The 21,302-nt window shown below is 38.2% G+C and overlaps 1 protein-coding gene across 1 annotated transcript in view; it reads right to left on the bottom strand.

The window, feature by feature from the left end:
- Positions 1-21,302, bottom strand: part of ABCA4 (ATP binding cassette subfamily A member 4) — a gene marked incomplete at its 5' end in the record, with an annotated part of 118,639 nt that overhangs the window by 29,225 nt on the left and 68,112 nt on the right. Inside the window, 11 exons of the mRNA XM_081325514.1 lie at positions 1,948-2,137; positions 4,518-4,616; positions 6,612-6,736; positions 7,988-8,199; positions 9,444-9,492; positions 10,007-10,212; positions 12,039-12,132; positions 15,197-15,387; positions 18,297-18,434; positions 18,868-19,007; positions 20,233-20,364. Of these exons, the coding sequence (XP_081181640.1) occupies positions 1,948-2,137; positions 4,518-4,616; positions 6,612-6,736; positions 7,988-8,199; positions 9,444-9,492; positions 10,007-10,212; positions 12,039-12,132; positions 15,197-15,387; positions 18,297-18,434; positions 18,868-19,007; positions 20,233-20,364 (1,576 nt within the window). The remainder of the gene's footprint in view (positions 1-1,947; positions 2,138-4,517; positions 4,617-6,611; positions 6,737-7,987; positions 8,200-9,443; positions 9,493-10,006; positions 10,213-12,038; positions 12,133-15,196; positions 15,388-18,296; positions 18,435-18,867; positions 19,008-20,232; positions 20,365-21,302) is intronic.

Here is a 21,302-nt window from a genome sequence, read left to right as displayed (position 1 = left end):
TAGCCTTTTAAGTGCCAGAACACTCTTCCTATTTCCTGCAATTTTAAATGAATTCATGTTTTGAAATTGTGATAATTGAGTAAATAAATATACAATTCTTTTGTAGTTAGCAAAGAATGTGAATTTAACCACTGAGAGGCAGTGTTGCCTTCCTGTAGCAAATATATGGGTTTATTTTCTTTGAAGTAATAGCAATTTTATAACCCATCCAGTAACTTTTGGCCAAGCTGTCTGGAAATAGTTCCCTAATATATCCCTGTTTTGTAGGAAGAACAATTTATGTGATTATGTATTCTTATTTTGTATTGACAAGGATAAACAAAATCTCTGTGTACCCTTAAAAAGAACTTGTGATCAAAATTCTCATTACTGATGCCCTTTGATTGCAGTTTATCATCTCTTCGCAGTCTTTTCCAACCTGTACTCATTCTGGAGGGCTTTGGTGAGCTTGAGTTCCCAGGCTGGGAAAGTCCCATGATACTTACATTCCTAAAATGTTCTTTGTCACTTTTGAACTAGAGCTTTGGAGAGTATTCTAAATTTTATATGATCGCAATGTACTACCATGTTTCCCCGAAAGTAAGACTGGGTCTTTTTTTTTTTGGCCTCCAAAAGAGGCACCAGGTCTTATTTTTGGGAGATGTCTTACTCTGACACCGACAGCCCTGCCCAGCAGGTCCACTTCTTCTACGGCCGAAGGAGTAGCTTCATTCTGCAGCTGCGTTCTGGTCTGCATTTTGCAGTCAGGCCTTTCCAGAGGTCTTGCAGAACCGAGCTATGGATTGAATCCATAGCTCGGTTCTTGGCTGCAGTGGCCTTCCGGAAAGTCCTGTGACTGAGAAATGCAGGCCTGGCTGCAAAACATGCAGAAGTGGGCCAGCAAGGAGAGGCCTGGCTACAAGGTAAGTGGGTGCGGTGTGCGTGGGGGCAGCTCCACGCCCTCATCTCTGCCCTAGTTTGATTTTGGTGTGTGCCTCACCCCAAAACTAAGGTTTATTTTTGGGATAGGGCTTATATTAGGCCCACCCCCAAAAAATCAAGCTAGGGCTTATTTTCAGGGTAAGCCTTACTTTTGGGGAAACACGGCATACTACTTTAGATACAATCAAAGTAGTAGAATTAATATTATCAGGTCTTCTCTATTTCTGTGCTGCCACCTAGAGGTCATCCAGATTTTGCAGCTGAGTAGCCCCTAACTTAATGTTCTATATTTCCTTAAAAAAATGCACACACTCCCCAAAATTTAAAGTTTCTAAAACTATTTCAGTAAATTACAATCAGCCCAGAGGACTTTGTTATTTTGCTTTATTGATTTATGGTCAAAGACAAAAACAAAGGAAAGCAAAACTTATAGTAATTAAGGTGCTGAATCAGAAGTAGGGAGATCCAGGTTCAAGTCTACCATTAATCATTCAGTCATAACCATTAATTGGAAAAACTCACCCAGTGGTGAGAAACTTTGGGCCAGAAAGTCTATCTCAGCTCAATCAGAGGCACCATAAAGGGGGAGGGGATCAAAAAGAGGTAATGTCAAAATGAGTGTTGCTGAGATTCTTTGAACCATATATTGGGATGTTGCACAGACATGGAAAAGAAGCTGAATTTATGGCACAATTTTAAGGGCAACATCACATCCTGAAGACTCCTCTGATCACAGAATGGTGGATTGTTGAGAGAAAAAAAAAGGTGAAAGAAAGCAGCATATGCCACTCTAAACTACTGAAGGAATGATGGAATATAAACAAAACAAACTTCTGGTTATTAGGATGATTAGGGTGAACACTAACACTATATTTTTTGCAAATAATTTTTTTTTAAAAAAATGGTATTCTTCCATGTCAATATATCTGCCTGGTGAATATGTTCTCCCGATCTTCCCTCCCACTGTTAATCTAATTCAACAAAAGTCACAGTGCTTCGTATTAGTAGTTGATACTCAAACAGTACCTGTGGTGGAGGAAGGCCACCCGCTCCCAGTGGACACTCTGGTAGCATGGTGAGTTTCTTCCTAGTGCTGCATTCACACGCAGGTGAGGGGTGGTCAGGACTCCATGTGTTATTCCGAAAAAGAGCAGACACATGGTAAGGGACAGGTGGTGTCCTCCAGGCCATCGATGTAGCAATGCAAGGGTAGTTACTATGCAGGGATACAAAACCCAGTGTAAACATCAAAGTGATCACACATGATCCTGCAGAATTATTGTATTTATACTTCTCAAAAATCCAAGGGAATGCCTCCTAAATATTCTTCAAACAGAAATGAATGACATTCGGTTCTCTTCATCACAATCCTGTGGATTTTTTCCATGCAGAAGCCATATAAAAATAATTAATTTCATGTCTAATAATTAAAATTAAATGGCATTTTATTTTAATTTATATTTAAATACAATTAATATCATTACTTTCCCTTTCTGTTGCATTAAAAGTTACAAACTTTTGGCGGGAATTTTATTCAAGTTTTTCAGAGACTACATACAATCATAGAGTTTGAAGGAATCTCAGAGGTCATCTATTCCTGCTTTCTGCTCAGTGCAGATTCAATCCATCCATCTGTGATTCATAACCATACTCTGTCTGAAAACATTTAGGGACGTAGGTTGGGCCACTCCAACTCCATTTATCAGGTGACTTTCCATATTTAAAGAGAGTAACTCAGGGAACTGCTTCCTAGAATCTTCAGACTTATTTAACTTCTTTATTAAACAGCAACATAAATAGTCAGAGAAACTTCCTCTTTCACCACCTCCCTAGACTAGAGTAATGGATTCCATAGAATTGCTAGTAAAACTGTTTGTTCTAATATATCTAGGCAAGACCCATCTTTTTTTAAAAAAAAATACACAAATGATAATACCTGGTTTTACACATCCTTCTATCCCATAGAATAGTTTGTTTTGTGCTTAATCATAATCATAATAGTAAAGTTGGAGGTAACCTTAGAGGTCATCTAGTCCAACCCCCTGCTCAGGCAGGAAACCCTATACCATTTCAGACAAACGGCTGTCCAGTCTCTTCTTAAAAACTTCCAGTATTGGAGCATTCACCACTTCTTGAGGCAGGTTGTTCCACTGGTTAATTGTTCTAACTGTCAGGAAGTTTCTCCTTAGTGCTAGCTTTCTTCTCTCCTTGATTAGTTTCCATCAGTTGCTTCTTGTCCTGCCTTCAGGTGCTTTGGAGAATAGCTTGCCTGCCTCTTCTTTGTGGCAGCCCCTGAGAAATATCAACAACCTAAGATATGCAGATGATACCACTCTAATGGCAGAAAGTGAAGAAGAGCTAAAGAGCCTCTTGTTGTGGGTGAAGAAGGAGAGGTGGGGCTTATAGAAAAGCATCCTGGGGGAAAAAATCATGCTAGGGCTTATTTTCCGGTTGGATCTTATTTTCAGGGAAACACAGTATATTAACACGCAGTTCTTCTTCACTTCATATTTTGTTTTATCCTTTGATGCCACTATCAACTTTGTATTTTCTTCAAATCACTACTTTTACTCAATGTTCAGAAGGCAAATCTTTCTGGGGTTATCACCCTCCTGTTTATTCCTATGTATTTTGGCTGATTGCCAAAACAAAATAACTAAAAATGAACTGTTTGCTCCTTTGGGGGTAGTATTTGTTCCAGGGAGGACATCAAAAAGTAAGATGGCTTGCACTATTTTTAATCTGTGTGGGCTGAAATTCCTTAAGTCAGATGCAGCACAAAATTCCATCTCTTAGAAGACAATGCAAGGAGAAAATGAACAGATGGAAAGAGAAGTAAAAAACAAACACTTAGACAAACCATTCCCAAGATGATGCCTTCCAGATATGTTAGCATTCAGTCTGTAGAATTTACAGCCAACATGAACATCAGTTTATTTAGATCAAATTTTGCATACATTTAATTATAAATCCACTTAAACCAAAATGGTTTTATTTCTAATAGATGCAGTAGAAGTAACTCATATGAATCTAGCCAGATTTTCTTAATGTTATTTCTTGATTCTAAACTATCTCGACAGACTGATCAATTAAAATAAAAGCTGTGTAATCTTTATTTGGTTATAAAATATTTATAACCAAGTGACTTAATCTCACCACCCTATTTCTTCCTTAATGCAGTTCTTCTATTAGGAGTCTTGCATCACACATTGGAAAAGAAACCCAAGAGAGGCAGTAATGCTATAGGTAAGGCAATCAGTAATCATCGGAGGATAAGAATATAGCATTTAAGATAAGTTCCACATTTAGTCAGTGATAGAGATCAGTGGGACTTAATCTGGTTGTGATTAACTGAAGTCTCTTTCATTCCATTGGATGTAACTTAAAACCATCTATTGTTCATAGGCTCTTGCTTAATGTTGTGGGATGAAGGGACTTTATCTTGTTAAAAACAGTGTGTGTGTGTGTGTGTGTGTGTGTGTGTGTGTGTGAGAGAGAGAGAGAGAGAGAGAGAGAGAGAGAGAGAGAGAGAGAGAGAGAGGGAGAGAGAGAGAGAGGGAGAGGGAGAGGGAGAGGGAGAGGGAGATAACACTTACTGAAGGGGTTCTTTCTTCAAGCAACGATTTCCAAATCCTGGTTTCTTTAAAAAGGCATCACTAAGAGAAACCATTTGTTCGCTGCCAGGCCGTTCATTGCTAATGAGATTGGGTGAGATTTAGATTATAAAAAGAGATTAACTACAGAAGAATACAACTGCAAATGAAAACCATCAGAATCGCTGCAGATATTACTAATTAACTACCCAATTTTAGAAGAGTCCTGTACATTTCATAAAGATTACAAAAAAAAATTAAAAATTTACATTGTTGTTTGCTACAAAGTTTTAATTTCTCAAAGACACAATAAGCAAAGACATGCATGCATAGTCCTGGTTAACAAATGGGAAATAGTTTTATATAAAAGGTAAGATAGTAGAGTACTTGTGACTGAACATTTGCAATTCACACAGCCTGCTCATCCAACAGTTTTCCCCCCCCAATTCATTCTAATGCTGTTGTTTTTTATATGCTGTCAAGTCCGCATGGACTTTTAGTCACAACATGGAAGCCCTTCTCCAGAATTATCTGGCCCCATGTTGCACCCATTAGCACTGTAAACAACTCCGTCCACCGTGTTCCTGGTACTAGACTTAGGTCAAGGCACCATCATATCTCAACAAAGAGAAAAAAAATTATCTAATTATGAGTCAGCCTTCTTTCTGGAAAACTAAATATTCATATAATTCATGGGTCTGGGATAGATTGTAATCCATCAAAACTCTAATTACTTAGTGTTTCTTTGTACACTAAAAAAAGACAGCTCCTTTCTCCATATATCAAGAGATTTTTTTAAAAAAATCCTGAGAAGTGAAAGTCTGAGGATGGAGTGGGGGCAACCTCCTGAAACTCAGCATATCTAGCCTCTGCAAACTGAGATGATGAGAATCATAGGTGATATCTGGCTATGATACAAATAGGAAAAAGTTGCTCATATATGTGATCTTCAACTGAATGATGCAGTCTAGCTAATCTTATCTGATCTTGAATGCCAATCAGGGGCAGATCAGGTTAGAATATGGATAGGGATACACCGGAAAACCCCACAGATATATATATGTAAGACTACTGTTAAAGTAAAAAATAATGTAGAAAAAAGATAACAGCAAAGAAGAGTTGCTCAGAAAATTACATGAACTTGCCCATGAAATCACGAGGAATTAAGCTCAACTTGAATAATAAAATACGGTATATCATCTTCTCCATTTACAGAACTGTGTTATGTTGTATCAGGTTAAACTATTATGTTAATGTATCGCAATAATCAGAACCGGCTCTCTGCAGCTTACAGTGCAGTTAAAATAAAAATATTTACAGAAAAACAAAAAGGAAGAGCAATAACCAATAAAAGTATAATATGTTTATGATTATAAATATGGCCATAAATAACAATTATTCCCATTTATTTAGCCATACCTTATCTACATTATTTATTTATTTATTTATTTATTTATTTATTTATTTATTTATTTATTTATTTATTTATTTATTTATATTTATATACCGCCCTTTCCCAAAGGACTCAGGGCGGTTTACAGGGTGATTAAAACGAAAAATACAAAAGTTAAAAACAATTAAAAAATTATATCAGTCCCTGAACAAATAAAAAACCCAGTTAAAATTAAAATTAAAATTCTCAGCCTGGGCCAGAGAGCTCGAAGAGCCAGGTCTTCAGGTCACGGCGGAATGAACGGAGGTCGGGGGCAGTCCTGAGCTCCACGGGCAGCTGGTTCCAGAGGGCAGGTGCACCCACTGAGAAGGCCCTCCCCCTGGGTGTTATCCGCCGGCAATCTTTTACCGGTGGCACCCTGAGAAGACCCTCCCTGTGGGAGCGCACTGGATGAAGGGAGCTTGATGCCGGCAGCAGGTATTTAATTTAATTTAATTTCTGTATCTCACAGTTTAGCTAGTGAGAGAAATATGTTCAAGAGCAAAGCAAAGTCAGCAATAGGTATAGACTGGTTTAAAACAGAAATCTGGAAAAGAATATCTTACAGAAAGGATTGGATTAACTAGCTTCTGTGCTAGCCAGAATGTAGGAAACATCAGAGACAAGGTTACTTCAAAAATAAACATACTAAGGAATTCTCTGACCTGAAGAAAGTAAACTGATGTCCATAGATCCAAGGGTGGAGGGTTAGACTGGGATATTCACCAAATGGAGGGATGATGACTGTAAGTATCAGAGCCAGCAACACAAAGCTAGCAGGTAGAACAATCTGCCGGCAATATGGAATATGTCAGATACCTGCTTTCAGACAGTATGCTATTAATAGCAATAGCAATAACACTTAGATTTATATACCGCTTCACAGGGCTTTACGCGCTTCTCTAAGTGGTTTACAGAGTCAGCATATTGCCCCCAAACAATCTGGCTCCTCATTTTACAGACCTCGGAAGGATTAAAGGCTGAGTCAACTTTGAGCTGGTGAGAATTGAACTGGTGGCACTTGGCAGAATTAGCCTGCAATACTGCATTCTAACCACTGCAATACTGTATTCTAACCATTAGTGTCTATGTCTGATATAAGACACAAGAAGATTCTAACCATTAATGTCTACATCAGATATAAGACACAAAAGATCCAGAGTGGATACTTTTGTGCTGGATATCTATCTAATCCTGGTTGTAATTCGCCCCAAGCATCAAACATGTGGTTACCCAGTAAATCTCAATGTCTACATTTCTGGGTTGTTTTTTTAAAATCCTCCCATAGTTATGGAAGAACACATAAATGAGACTTTCTTACTAATGGTTTCTTGGTTATATAAGATAAGACTAAAAAAGCCTAGGAAACTCCATTGATTAATCTAGTTTAGTATCGCTGACCAGTGGCTTTCTAAGCTTTCGGACAGGCTTTCCTGGATCTGGAACCACTGTATGAAGAATACGTGCAAACTATTGCCAAACTCTCCAGGATATAAATACCTAGCCGAAGGATTGTTCTAAGCTATGTATGTGTGGTATAAATTCTCATTCTAGGACATTTTTATTCGTTTGTTATATTTATGTCTAGCTTTTCTTTTAGGCATTCAAAGCAGGGTATATGAGGATTTTGTTTCATTTTATTTTCACAACAATAACTTTGCAAAATAGATTACGTAGTTTCAGAGAGAGTAGAAAGGGTCCAAAAGATCCTTGTGAGTTCCATGTTTGAAGGAGACCTGAATCTGGATCTTTTTGATCCCAGCCCAACATCTTAATCTCTGAATACTTAAAATACTGAACAGGGATAGTTGATTCTATAAAGTGGACCATGGGTGTCAAACTTGCCATGTCACGTGATGTGTCACAACGTATCGCGACTCTTTTTGCATTGCCGGCAATGGGGTGGGCGCGGCTTCGGTATGATGAAACCGGCCTGTGGGCTGGCAGTTTGATGCCCTGATGTAGACTCTGGAGACTAGAACTATAATAGACTTATTCATTAGATATATGTCATTTGGAAAAAAAAATAGTAAACATGTACCTGAGCCAAGAGGTCTTTGATACTACGGGTGGTATGATGGAAACGTTTGAAGAGAAGAGCTTTAATCTGCTGAAGTATAAGCTGGCCACCTTTATTTTGCCAAGATCCTTTCCCATCATCCTTATTTCCATCAAGAGAAGGACAACTATTTCTTGAAGCTCTTTTGGAGACGCCTTCTTTGGCCCCAGCAGAAGCATTCTCCTGTGCAGCTCCTGGATTTTGCGAATTAGAATGCCCATGCCGATTTTGTTTAGGGCACAATGAAAAATATTTTAGTCCTACAAGTCAGAGATCCATTTATTCCTTCAAGACTGAAGTTTAGACATTATAACAATAGATTTCTAAAGTCTTAACATCAGTCTGTGAACTATCTTTACAGTTTACCCTAAACCATTTGTTTAGTGACTGAGGTTACAACCACACTGAAAAAAAGTGACTAACACCTGGTCCTCACACTTACAACCATGGCAGCATTCCCCACAGTCAAAATTTGGGCATATATGAGCCCTCAGCCAGGCCCCTCTCACCTGGTCACAACGCAGACCCAGCTGTGTGAGCCTGACAGCGTGGATGAAGATGACCCACAGCTGGCCCTGTTCAAGGACGCCCGACGCAGGAGGCAGTCAATCAGGAGTAAACAGAGGAAGGCAATGGGGCTCCTCAGAAGGAGGCAGAGAGAAGCCACGCCCTGAACTGTATTTAAGGGGGAATGCGTGGGAGGGCTGGTTTGCTGAAGGCAACCGCTTGAAAAGCTCCTGTTTCTTGGTTCGTGTCTTGTTCTATTTGTTTTTGTAGCAATAGATTTGGCAGGCGTAATTCCAGCCTCTTGCCTTCTTGTAAAAGGGGTTGTCCCTGCCTTTTCTGCAGGGCCGGTAGCAGGCTGGTACAGAACAGGATTCAGCCAGTTTGCATCAGTTTGGCAGAACCCGTAGCTAATTTTTTGTTGCCCAGGCCCAGAACAGACTTCCGGAAGCGGCATCCTCAGAAAGAACCGGTTGTTCACTTATTTGAATCCCACCAATGTGTATATGTCTGTCTGTCTGTCTGTCTGTCTGTCTGTCTGTATGTATGTATGTATGTATGTATGTATGTATGTATGTCAATTGTCAATCCACAATGCAGAAATGAATGTCCAGTATATATATGTGAGTCTCCAGCATGATCTGATTGAATACTTTTATAGAACATTTAATCATTTCTACATTGTGGATTTACTGGGTATTTTCAGAAACATATCCTCTTTTCTTGATGTAGGGATGTTTTCTAAATTATGGAAGAGACAGTGGATAGCATGAGGTGGAGACCGGAAGTACATGATTTGAGTGACCACTACTGTACTGAATGTTATAGGTAGTAAGAGGTATACTGGAATTAGCAGCTAAATTTGTAGTATTAAAATATGGGAGACTTTTCACAACAACTTTGGCTTTCGGAGACTTGATCATGGAATATATACCTGTATTGAGTATTCCAAGGTCAGCTTCAGTTGTAACCTTCAAGAAAACCTGAAAGACAGGTGCATGAGAAGATTCTGTGTTGGAAGCAAAGTAAGCGCTGGCATCTTTAGGCATATCCCACCCCCAATGCAACATAAGTGAAGAAATCTTGCTCTTCTCGTTTTATTTTTAATCAATGTTTTAAAAACTCCAAAAGAGTACACAATAATCTAAAAAAATAGGGTAATAGGAAGAAATATACTAACTATAGTATAAAGTATAAAGTTAGCATATGATTATACCAACTATCACATCTTTATCCCTCTTATCCCCTTAACCTGGTTATCTTTAGTTTGGTGTCTTCAGATGTGTTAAATTACAACTCCTATCTTCCCACCATATAGTTCTAATTTAATAGTTATTATTACTATAGCAATATTTGTTATTACAATGCAGGAAAAAATAACTGCCTTATAAAAATGATTTCTACCTCTCCAAAAACACAAACATCTGGCATTCATCCAAAATAGGAAAGCAAGGACTGGACCAAGGTAAAGTGCTTGAATATCTGAAGATTACCAACCTCTTCAAGTGGTGTATCTGAGATCCCAAAACTGCTGAGTCCCACATCAGCCAGGGTTTCCTCCAATTCTCTGAAAAGACTGGAATAGGCTCGTTCTTTAAAATTCTTATTTGGTAGAAGATAGACAAGTTCCTGACCAATACTTTCAATTAACTGTGCCTCTGGAACATGATGGTGGATAATTTCATTCAATTCATTCACATTACCTAGTTGAGGAAATAAAGTGAATTATTTATAGATCGGTTGTATATTATTAGATCTATAAAAGGAGGTGAGAGAACTTGGTGGTCTTCTGAACTTGATTGCTTGCTTTGCAGATGTGTCGTTATCCAAGTAACTTTGTTAGTGTGAGTGTGGGGTCTATCCAGTGATGGGATTCAAACATGTGAACAACCGGTTCTCTGTGTGGATGCTGCTCCCGGAAGTCGATTCTGAGCCTGGGCAACAAAAAATTAGCTACCGGTTCTACTGAACTGGTACGAACTGGCTGAATCCCACCACTGGGTCTATCTGTTTATTTACAGTAGCTTGCCTTTCCAGTTCTGGTAGTTTCTTGATTAGGGTATTTTTTTCCTGCTCGATTGCAACCCCTCCACCCCTCAGAACTGGTAGGGTAAGTTTCTGCAGACTGTATAAAGAAGGAGCAGACCCCCATACTCACTCACATGGATGATGTTATCTAGTTGGGTAATGAAATGTCTGAAAGCAAACAACCAAGCTCAGAGAGTACCAAGGTCTCCACAGTTCTGAGCTATATATATTCTTTCTTATAGGGCAGGGGTAGGCAACCTCGGCTCTTTTATGACTCATGGACTTCAACTCCCAGAATTCCTGAGTCAGCTATCATATCCCATTTTTATAACACTGCCTCTTCTTCCAATAGAACAAAAATCTAAAATCTAAAATGATTGTCTCTTATAGTATGGTTCATCTAGCACAGGGGTAGGCAACCTTGGCTCTTTTATGACTCATGGACTTCAACTCCCAGAATTCCTGAGTCAGCTATGCAGACTCAGGAATTCTGGGAGTTGAAGTCCATGAGTCATAAAAGAGCCGAGGTTGCCTACCCCTGCTATAGGGAGTTGAGAGAGAATAGCCACTTTCATTCTATTCACCATGACCCTCGGGGCTCAGTCAATTATATTTCAAGGATCATACTATCTGGTATTTATCTGCTTGTTAGTTTGTGTATTTAAAATATCCAGCCTTTATTTTACTTACAAATAACTCAAAGTAGCGAGTATATCCAACACATTTTCCTCCTCTTTTCCCCACAACTCTGTGAGGAGAGCAAGACTGACAGAGTGATTGAGGGCCACCCAACTGGCTTTCATGGCTAAGGCAGGACTAGAACTCAGAATCTCCTGCTTTCTAGCCTGATGCCTTAACCACTAGATCAAACTGTCATTCTCAGATAGAGTCAAGAATGACGGTTTATAATTTCTGCAAGTGCCATATTAACCTAAAACCATAAAGCAGAGGGAGAGCTGCAGATTTTCCATTGAAATCGCAGCTCCTTGGTAGATGTATCTATATGAAAGTTTACACATGCTTTGTATTCACAAATGTTATTTGAAAAAATATATATATTAAAAGGCAAATTGAAGAAAAAGGCAGAGGAGGCATCATCACCATTCTTATTTAATAACAACTAAAACAGAAGATAAACGTATTGATTTCAATTGTACGCATTCCAATAACTATAGAAGTCCTTGATCAAGAGTCATTTGTTCAAAAGCTGGAATTGTGATAATGTTGGGATTACAAAAAGTAGTCCAAAATGACATAATGTGTGTATAATAGAAGCACAAGAATCCTGCTGAACACAAATAGCCTTTTATGCCAGAGGCCTCCAAGGAGAGTTTTATCACGGCCACTCCCCAATGGTTTTTCTAAACATCTTGTCCTCTGAAACTCTATTTACATATTATGCTGAATAACCGCTGATAGACCCATTGTTTGTGAAAGTGAATAAGCCAGTTCCATATTATAACATTGTGCAATGAACATGTGACACAAACCCTGTTCTTACCCTCTAGTTCCTCTTCAACAGTACCCCCTTTGTCCACGAATGCATGGCAGCTGGAGCAGGAACATGAACACTTGGATCCTAGGCTACAGGAGGTCTGAAAGAAGACAATATTATCCGTCTTTTCAGTATGTTCGTATTACAGAATACATATAGTCACACAGTGGGAACATTTCCAGCTTTTTCCTTAATCTTAGGGAAAACATACAGTATCTGCGTGAGCTAAGACTCAGCTCAGGACCCATGAGGTTGCCGATCTAGAATGGCACCTCACTTATAATAAGAGTAGTTTTAATAAATATATATTTATTACAGATAGTCCTCATCTTAAAACCTTTCATTTAATGACTTTTCGAAATTACAACAGTGCTGAAAAAAAGGGACTTATATCTGATTCCTCACATTTACAACTGCTGCAGTATCCCCAGAATCAGGTGATCCAGGCTCAGGTGTTTGGCAACCACATATATTTACAACAGTTGCAGCATCCCATTTCCAACAAACTAAGTCAATGAGGGAAGCCAGATTCACTTAACAACTGCAATGATTCGCATAACAGACATGGCAAAAAAAAAGGTTGTAAAATCAGGCATGGCTCACCGAACAACTGCCTTGCTTAGCAGCAGAAATTCTGATCCCAGTTGAGGTCGTAAGTTCGAAGACTGCCTATAGTTGACTTCTACGGAATTGCTACATATTGGCAATGGGGTATTTTATTTAAAGTTCCAAAGAGGAATATATAACCTTCATAAAGGAATAAACTATTCTTAAAAACAATAACAACAAAAACTAAACCAGTTTTTTTTTAAAAAAAAGGAATTAAAAACTTACACACTAGGTAATTTATAAGGCACTCTGATCTTAGAGTAAACTGTTATCCTACAGATTCCTGGTGAACAACACATCTCTTCAATTATTACCTAAAAAAAAAAGTGGAGCTGCCCCTTTTGGAATGTTTCATTATTGGTGTCACTGACAAGACTCTACTTCTGCCTATCAGACTATCAGTCATGATCCTGGAGATGAATAGCTCCTTCTCAGCTGCTTTTAGTTTAGATTAGGTGTTTTGGGGTGAGATGTTTAGGACTAAGCCTTTTATGATATACAGTCTAATGCAGGGGTGCCCAACTTTGGCAACTTTAAGACTTGTGGACTTCAATTTCCAGAATTCCCCAGCCCAATTCTGGGAACTGAAGTCCACAAATCTTAAAATTGCCAAGGTTGGACAACCCTGGTGGGTTTGGTAGCTGAGAGGCAAACAGTGCAGGACTAGTACTACTGGTGGCTTCTCCTTGAGATCAGCTTTAAGAAAATAGGAAGGAAGGATGTTTTATATCCCTTTGCCAAAATTTAGAAATACAGAACGCGCAAACATTGTCCAGTCCGGAAACATAAGGCCTAGATATAGAACCATGCTATATCTAAATGTTGATGTTTTTTAAAATGTCAATTTCCCTGATGAAATCAACAAAGTCAAATCTTTAGATTAAAAGGGGTTGATTAGGGGAAAGAGAATGCAAAGAAAAGCAAGGGAAGGTTACTGACACACAATGAGAATTCAAAACAATCAAATACAACCAGGCTAATCTAACTGAACTAGATATTTATCATATCCTTGAATAAGATACTGAGTTTCAACACATCCAGGCTGTTCACAAGAGATTTACCTTCCACTTCCTCTTCCTCTTCCCCCCCCCCCGCCTCAGTTCAGAGAATATGGAGGATAATTAAAAGCCATCCTTTTTTAAAAAAAATTCCATTTATATCCCGCCCTTCTCCGAAGACTCAGGGCGGCTTACAAGCTTAGCAGTAGCCTTCATTCTATGTATATGCCTGCTTGTTAGGGCTTTCACACACACCCCCAAGCGGCATTATTACAAAGTCAGCTTAATTGCCCCCAACAATCTGGGTCCTCATTTTACCTACCTCGGAAGGATGGAAGGCTGAGTCAACCTTGAGCCTGGTGGGACGCGAACCTGCACTAATTGCAGGCAGCTGGTGTTACTTAAGGAGGCATTAGCCCACTGCTCCACCAAGGCTTTTGGGGGAACAGATTGCCATTTTGCTCATAAAATACCCTGCTCTGAACTCATGAGCCTACCTAGCAAATCAGGATTTGCTAGTGTCTATAAACCACCTTCCTAGTGACTCCTGATGGAATGATAATGGGTTCCGTCTCTAGATTCCACTTGTTATGCCACGCTATTAATAGGATTAAAGGGAAGCAACGTTTTTTGGAAGTTTTCTGTTAATTCAACTTCCCCGATGCTTTAGGGGGCACTATTGCGCCATATCCAAAACTACAGTAGGTACTTATTGTAAGGCAATCAAAATGAAATTGAATAGGAAACTATAGAAGTGCCTGGGAGGAATGCCTTTGGAGCGGGAATAATGATAATATGGGTACCAACCATGCCTTCCTGGAAGGAGCTTCTTAAGTGGAATCCCACAACTCAGAAAGCCTCCTTACTCAGTAGCCATCCACCTCATTTCTTGAACTTTGAACTGGGCCTGGAAACATACTTGCATCATCTGATTATCTAGTCCCCGTTAGAACATGTGCAGCACAATTTTGGAGTGATTGAAGTTTTTGACCCATCTTCAGATATAAACCCAGACACAAGGTCCTGCAGTTATCCAAACATATTTAGTTTTTAATTATACTACAGTTATACGGGCAATTAATTCTTTGTCCTTTCAATCTACCAGTTCTGTTACCCACTCTAACCTACTTTTTATGTGACTTATCTACTTCTTTTGTTACTCTTCCTTTCTCTTTCAACTTAAGTGTATTCCTTCCTGAGCTCCACAGCTTCAGTGTAACTCTTTAGCTATCACTCCCCACCCAACCACTATCAGCCAAGATTCCTCCATCAATGACCTGAATTAGTTATAAAAACAATAACAGTGGGATATGAATAAATACATATTCTATGGCACTTTCATTCTTTTGCTTCGCATTCATTTTTGCCACGGAAATAGCACAGAATGTAGCACAACTGATATTTAAGGGCCAGCTGAGCGGTTATTTAGTAATGCCACTTGATTCTTCCCCTGAATAGAATGTATGTAATTATGATGTCACTCACAATATCTGTATTCACTGTGGAGGCAAATGCTGTTTGCAGACCATTTGTGCAAAAACGGTGCTAACCACTTACTTCATTCTTTTGACCATTTTCAACACTTTTCATCTTGCGAACCAAGGTGAGATAAAAGCCTGATCCAAAGGAGTTCTTTAAGAAAACAGGTGATCCTGAGCAGTGCAACTTTCCTCGGGAAACGATGGCAATGCGATCTCCAAGGATATCGGCCTCGTCCATGTGATGGGTAGACAGTATGATGGTTCTGCCTGAGAGGAAGCAACAGATCTGTCAAGCATCCTTCGGGCATTCAAACCTGGGATTGATGCAGAGGAGTGTACAGATGTGCACACAGGAACCCTTTATCCTGGCCACTTCATGCTATTTCAAACACGGATAATCTGTCAGGATGAGGATGAGGCAGAGAGAAGGATACGCAATGTTTACATCTCCCCATTTTTCAAATATCTACATTAGAAGTGGGCAATCTTTTTGTGCCAGAAGGCACAAAATGTTGAGAACATATTGTTGGCAATTGACTTAGGACTGTAATTGACCCTGGAATTACAGTGGTAAGTGATCACATGTCTGCACCCAGTTTTATAACCATTTTTACCTAGGATTGCTTTCCCGTGGCTTAAACACCCTATAATATTTTGATTGTACAGAGATCAAGAGAAACAACATTATTTTCTCCTGAAACACAGCAGAAAAAATTTACTGGAAGAATTTGAACATTCCAGCTGGATCTGGAAAGGTTTCTGGCTTGCAGAGGTCAATGGGAACTTAAAATATTTATCATTCATAAACTAAAAAAGGCAGACTTATCACAATCATACAAAGATCTAAACAGCCACTGTACATCATCTGACAAAAGTCATATGACTGATTTCTAATACAGGCTTTCAAGTTAGAGCTATTTCTCTGGATAAGCAAAGCAAGGTCTTCATTGTGGTTTGAACTTCAGATTTTACTAGTTCCTAACTTTATTTGCTCATACTTAAAAAAATTCCAATTTAATTTTTATTAAATGTAAGAAGAAAAAACAAGGGAAAGCCCCACTTCTTTTATAATTTTTTGAAAAAGTCAATCATACATATAAGGCTGTACAGGTAGTTCTTGACTTACGACCAAAATTTCTGTTGCTAAGTGAGACATTATTAAGTGAATTTTGCCCCAGTTGTTAAATGAATCACTGCAGTTAAGTTAGTAACACGGTTGTTAAGTGAATCTGGCTTCCCATTGACTTTGCTTGTCAGTTGCCAAGTGTCAGAATTTTGATCATGTGACCACGGGAATACTGCAATAACCGTAAGTGTGAAAAATGGTCATAAGTCACTTTTTCAGTGATGTTGTAACTTTGAACGGTCATTAAATGAACAGTTGTAAGTCAAGGACTACCTGTATTCATTTCATGTTCTACAATTAAATTATTAACTAATAAGTCAATTAACTCAAATAAAGAAATCAATATTATAAACATGATCTCCCAGCATTTTTTCACCTCGGTTCTTGAAACATATCACTTCAGAAAACCTTACTCAAAAGGTACCCTTAACTCATGAGTAAACATGCGTAGTGTAGATAGTATAATTAACTAAGCAATAAATGCCCAGTTCAGGGGAAAAAAAGACAATTGCTATAAAACCACAAAAATTCACAGGGGAAGTAACTTCATTAAATTAACTGAAGCTTTATACTAGTTTTATAAGTAACACCAGCTGCCTGCAATTAGTGCAGGTTCGCATCCCACCAGGCTCAAGGTTGACTCAGCCTTCCATACTTCCGAGGTAGGTAAAATGAGGACCCAGATTGTTGGGGGCAATAAGCTGACTTTGTAATAATGCCGCTTGGGGGGGCGAAAGCCCTAATAAGCAGGCATATACATAGAATGAAGGCTATTGCTAAGCACATTGGTTTGTGCTTAAATTGTAAGCCGCCCTGAGTCTTCGGAAAAGGGCGGGATATAAATGGGATTAAAATAAAATAAAAAAAATAAAAATAAAGATTGTAATTGACATAATGAAAGAAATGAAATTAATATTTTTCTGGCATTTTTCAGCTCAACATGTCTATTACTTTTTCATAATAATCCAGCATTGCTTTTATTAAATGAAATATGATTATCCATTAAATTTATTCATCCAAATAATAGCTTCCCCCATGGCTGAGTACCCAGTTAATAATGAGGAAAGGGTCAAGTGCATCTGTCAAAACACTGCCCATACATAATTAGTTATATCTTAACAGCCTTAAGTTTTAGACTACAAAGGCTTGTCAACCAATAAAGCAAGACAAAATATGTAAAGTTGCATGTTAGAGACAGGTGTTATTTCCCACCTTCCCCCTTTGTCGGAGAATGTGTGTCATCTTGTCATGTTTAGTCACAATAAACAAGCTAATGGCTCCCAGAGAGTTACTCAGTGCATTTGGAAAGATGAAGGGGCATTGACATAACACCATAAAGTCCATGAACTTTATGACTGCTACTTTTTTTTTATTTTAATGGGAATCCTATTTTCAGAAGGAAAATATAATTATTGGTACATAGACAATGAGAGAGAGTCAGTTTGATGTCCCTCAGCCCAACCCACCTCAGTTTGCTGTTGTGGAGAAAATAAGAGGAGAAAGTGTGTTGGATATGCTCGCTGCTTTTAGTTATGTCATAACAGCCTTAGGTTTTAGACTACAAAGGCTTGTCAACCAATAAAGCAAGACAAAATGTGTAATGTTGCATGTTTAGAGACAGGTGTTCTTTCCCACCTTCCCCCTTTGGCGGAGAATGTGTGTCATCTTGTCATGAAAGAAAGAAAGAAAGAAAGAAAGAAAGAAAGAAAGAAAGAAAGAAAGAAAGAAAGAAAGAAAGGAAGGAAAGGAAGGAAAGGAAGGAAGGAAGGAAGGAAGGAAGAAAGGAAGGAAGGAATGAAAGAAAGAAAGAAATGAAAGAAAGACAAAGAAAGAAAGAAAGAAAGAAAAAAAGAAAGAAAGAAAGAAAGAAAAAAAAGAAGGGAGGGAGAGAGGGAGAGGGGCTTTTGTGCAGCTGCTGTGGAATACACAACATACACTCAACACAGAATACACGTACACACCCGAACTGTTATCAAATAACTCATGATTTATATAGTGCTATATAAAGTTGTTTTAAAGCCAGAGTTACTTTTTTAAAAAATAAAATTACCTGAGCGGTATTTCAGAAGGAGATCCCAAATAGAGCGTCTGGAGTATGGATCCACTCCGGATGTCGGCTCATCTAGAACTACTACTTTTGCTTCACCCACAAAAGCAATGGCAACAGAGAGTTTCCGTTGCATGCCACCTAAATAAAGGAAATAGGGGGAAAAAATTTAAAACATACATTTTTATCCAAGAAAGGGCTACTTTAATAGAGGATAGTTTGCTTTTGGGTAGCATACAAGAGAATTCACATCAAATATTTAAGTCACCTTTACAAAGTCTAGTAGAAACTCAAAGATGGTCATTTATAACATGGGTTAATATGCATAAAAGTTTAAAGCGGAGAAAGTATGCTATACTCCAAGATGCCATGTGATTCTTGTTTGGGTTCTACCATCGGACAAACAAAGCATTGCTCTGAAATTGACTTCTTATTTAATATGTGTATTCAACCTTTTTCTTACAAAATGCTCAGAAAGTCTTGCAAAAATAAAGATAGAAATACAGTCTTAATACAGAGCAAGATCAGATTATTGTAGCCATTTGGACAAATTATGGTTCTCCAACTTCTACACCTGACAGGTTTTGAGCCTCTTCATTCCTTTTCTGCGGCAGGCCAATGTCTTCCAGGATCTTTTCCATTTCCAGTTTTGCCTCTGCTTTGCTTCTTCCTTTCAACCGGGCATAGAACTGAATGTGTTCTGCAACAGTAAGGCTAAGGAAGAAGAAAAACAACATGGTAGATTTAATTGACCAAAGGAAACAAAGAATATTGCATTTGTTGCTTTTCATATTTCTTCAAAAATGTACAAACCCTGGTTTTTCAGGGGCAAAAGAGATAGGCATGCAGAATTGGAAGAAATTTTTTCAAGTGCTTTAATTGCATGAGGGAGGTAGAGGAGAGGAGAGGAAGAGAGGGGCTTCATTAATTATGAAAGAGGAGAGAACACAATCCATTAGAAATGGTATCTGAGAGTATAGGAAAGCTCTTTTGCAGCTATGGAGAGTCCTTTCATAGGCTGAAAAGCATCTGTCTTGGTCTGTCTAGAGTCTAGACAGTTGGAAGGGACCTTGGAGGTCATCTAGTCCAACCCCCTGCTCAGGCAGGAAACCCTATACTATAGGGTTTCCTGCCTGAGCAGGGGGTTGGACTAGGTGACCTCCAAGGTCCCTTCCAATATTATTATTATTATTATTATTATTATTATTATTATTATTATTATTATTATTATTATTATTATTATTATTATTATTATTATCAATTGTTGTTTGTAACATGATTAATAATTGTAACTATGATCCATGATCTATGACCTAGTACTTGCTCTTTATATGTACACTGAGAGCTTATGCACCGGAGACAAATTCCTTGTGTGTCCAATAACATTTGGCCAATAAAGAATTCTATTCTATTCTATTCTATTCTATTCTATTCTATTCTATTCTATTCTATTCTATTCTATTCTATTCTATTCCATTCCATTCCATTCCATTCCATTCCATTCCATTCCATTCCATTCCATTCCATTCTATTCTATTCTATTCTATTCTATTCTATTCTATTCTATTCTATTCTATTCTATTCTATTCTATTCTATTCTATTCTATTCTATTATTCTAAGCAAGCAGTAAACTAAGCAAGCAGTAAAAATGAAGATGCATCATTTCTTAAAAACAGTAACTTGAGGGGCATCCATCAGGGGGAGGGGGAGAGGATCAAAATCTGCACCACAGTAGCATGGTGTCACAGTCCAAGCCTTACCTTTTGTAAGTAAACTAATGTCTCACAAATATATAAAAAGGGCAGAACACCTATCATTATCCTGTGCCTGCTATCTTGCAGATTTTGACCTGCCCCTTATATCATGGCACCTTGTAGCATTTTAGACAAAACCAAGGCTTCTTAGAGAACTTTGAAACACATTTCTATTAGCACTTACTGATTGAACAAGATGTTGTTTTGGGGGCACATGCCTAAACTCTGCTGGATGGAATCGATGTGTGTTTGGATGTCCATTCCATCAATCAATATTGTTCCAGCTGTAGGTGGGAATAAACCTGTAATGATAGACCTAGCCAAAAAAAAAACACCACTAAAAGGAACCAAATACTTGAATAAAGAATTTTGGATTCATAATTAGTAAACACGATAATAATAAAATAATTGCAAATAACAATTAAATTACAGCTATTATATACCATTAATTTCAGATTAATTGGAGACCACAGATGCCATTAACTAGTTCCCTGAGAACTCTGGAGACATTCAAGTGAACACAATACAAAAGTGGATGAATTAGTAAGTTTTTGATTAGACTTTTCATCTCTCTCCTCCCCTCTCCCCTTCTCCCTTTCCCTCTTCCTCCCTCTCCCTCCCTCCCTCCCTCCCTCCTGGAAAGCAAGGCCATCTTCAAAGCCATCTTCCTACTGGGTGAAGATGATATCCATATAATAAGTTCAAGATGGGATGTGCAAAAAGACCAGTTAATACTAAAGGACTTGTAATGAGTTTTTTTGTTTTTTAAATAAAAATACATATTCTCTTTTCACCCTGTATTTTTAGAAAATATTGTCCCTGTGTTGAACTAGGGAATTAGTCTGACTTGGGCTTTAAAAAGAGGGAATGGCTTGGCATTAATTGGAAGAACTGGCAAGCAAATACAGACCTGGTTAAACATCTCATTTTACGATGTTTTTCACTTCTTTAAGCATTTTCATTTCTTTAAGTGCTTTCCAACCTTAAATTCTCCATGGGACTAGGAGTACTTAGCTGTGTAGATGCTTAGCAAAGTCTCCAACTACAAGTCTTATTTTGGAATCCCAGAAGAATGTTTAAAGTTACTTTGTCACCCTCAAATTTTTGAAGAGCTGTCATACCAACGATGGGGAAGATTTATTCAATGTTGCATAAAAGATTTTGATCTAAGGCAACAGGTTCAAATGACAAGGCAGGATTTTGATAGGACATTGGGAAGAAATGAGCAATTTTCAGAGTAGCACAGACTACCTT

This window comes from Vipera berus, assembly GCF_964194415.1.
Source record: "Vipera berus genome assembly, chromosome: 3".
Taxonomy (NCBI): Eukaryota; Metazoa; Chordata; class Lepidosauria; order Squamata; family Viperidae; genus Vipera; species Vipera berus.
The sequence above is the reverse complement of the archived record's forward strand: the minus strand, read 5'-3'. Positions and strand labels throughout refer to the sequence as shown.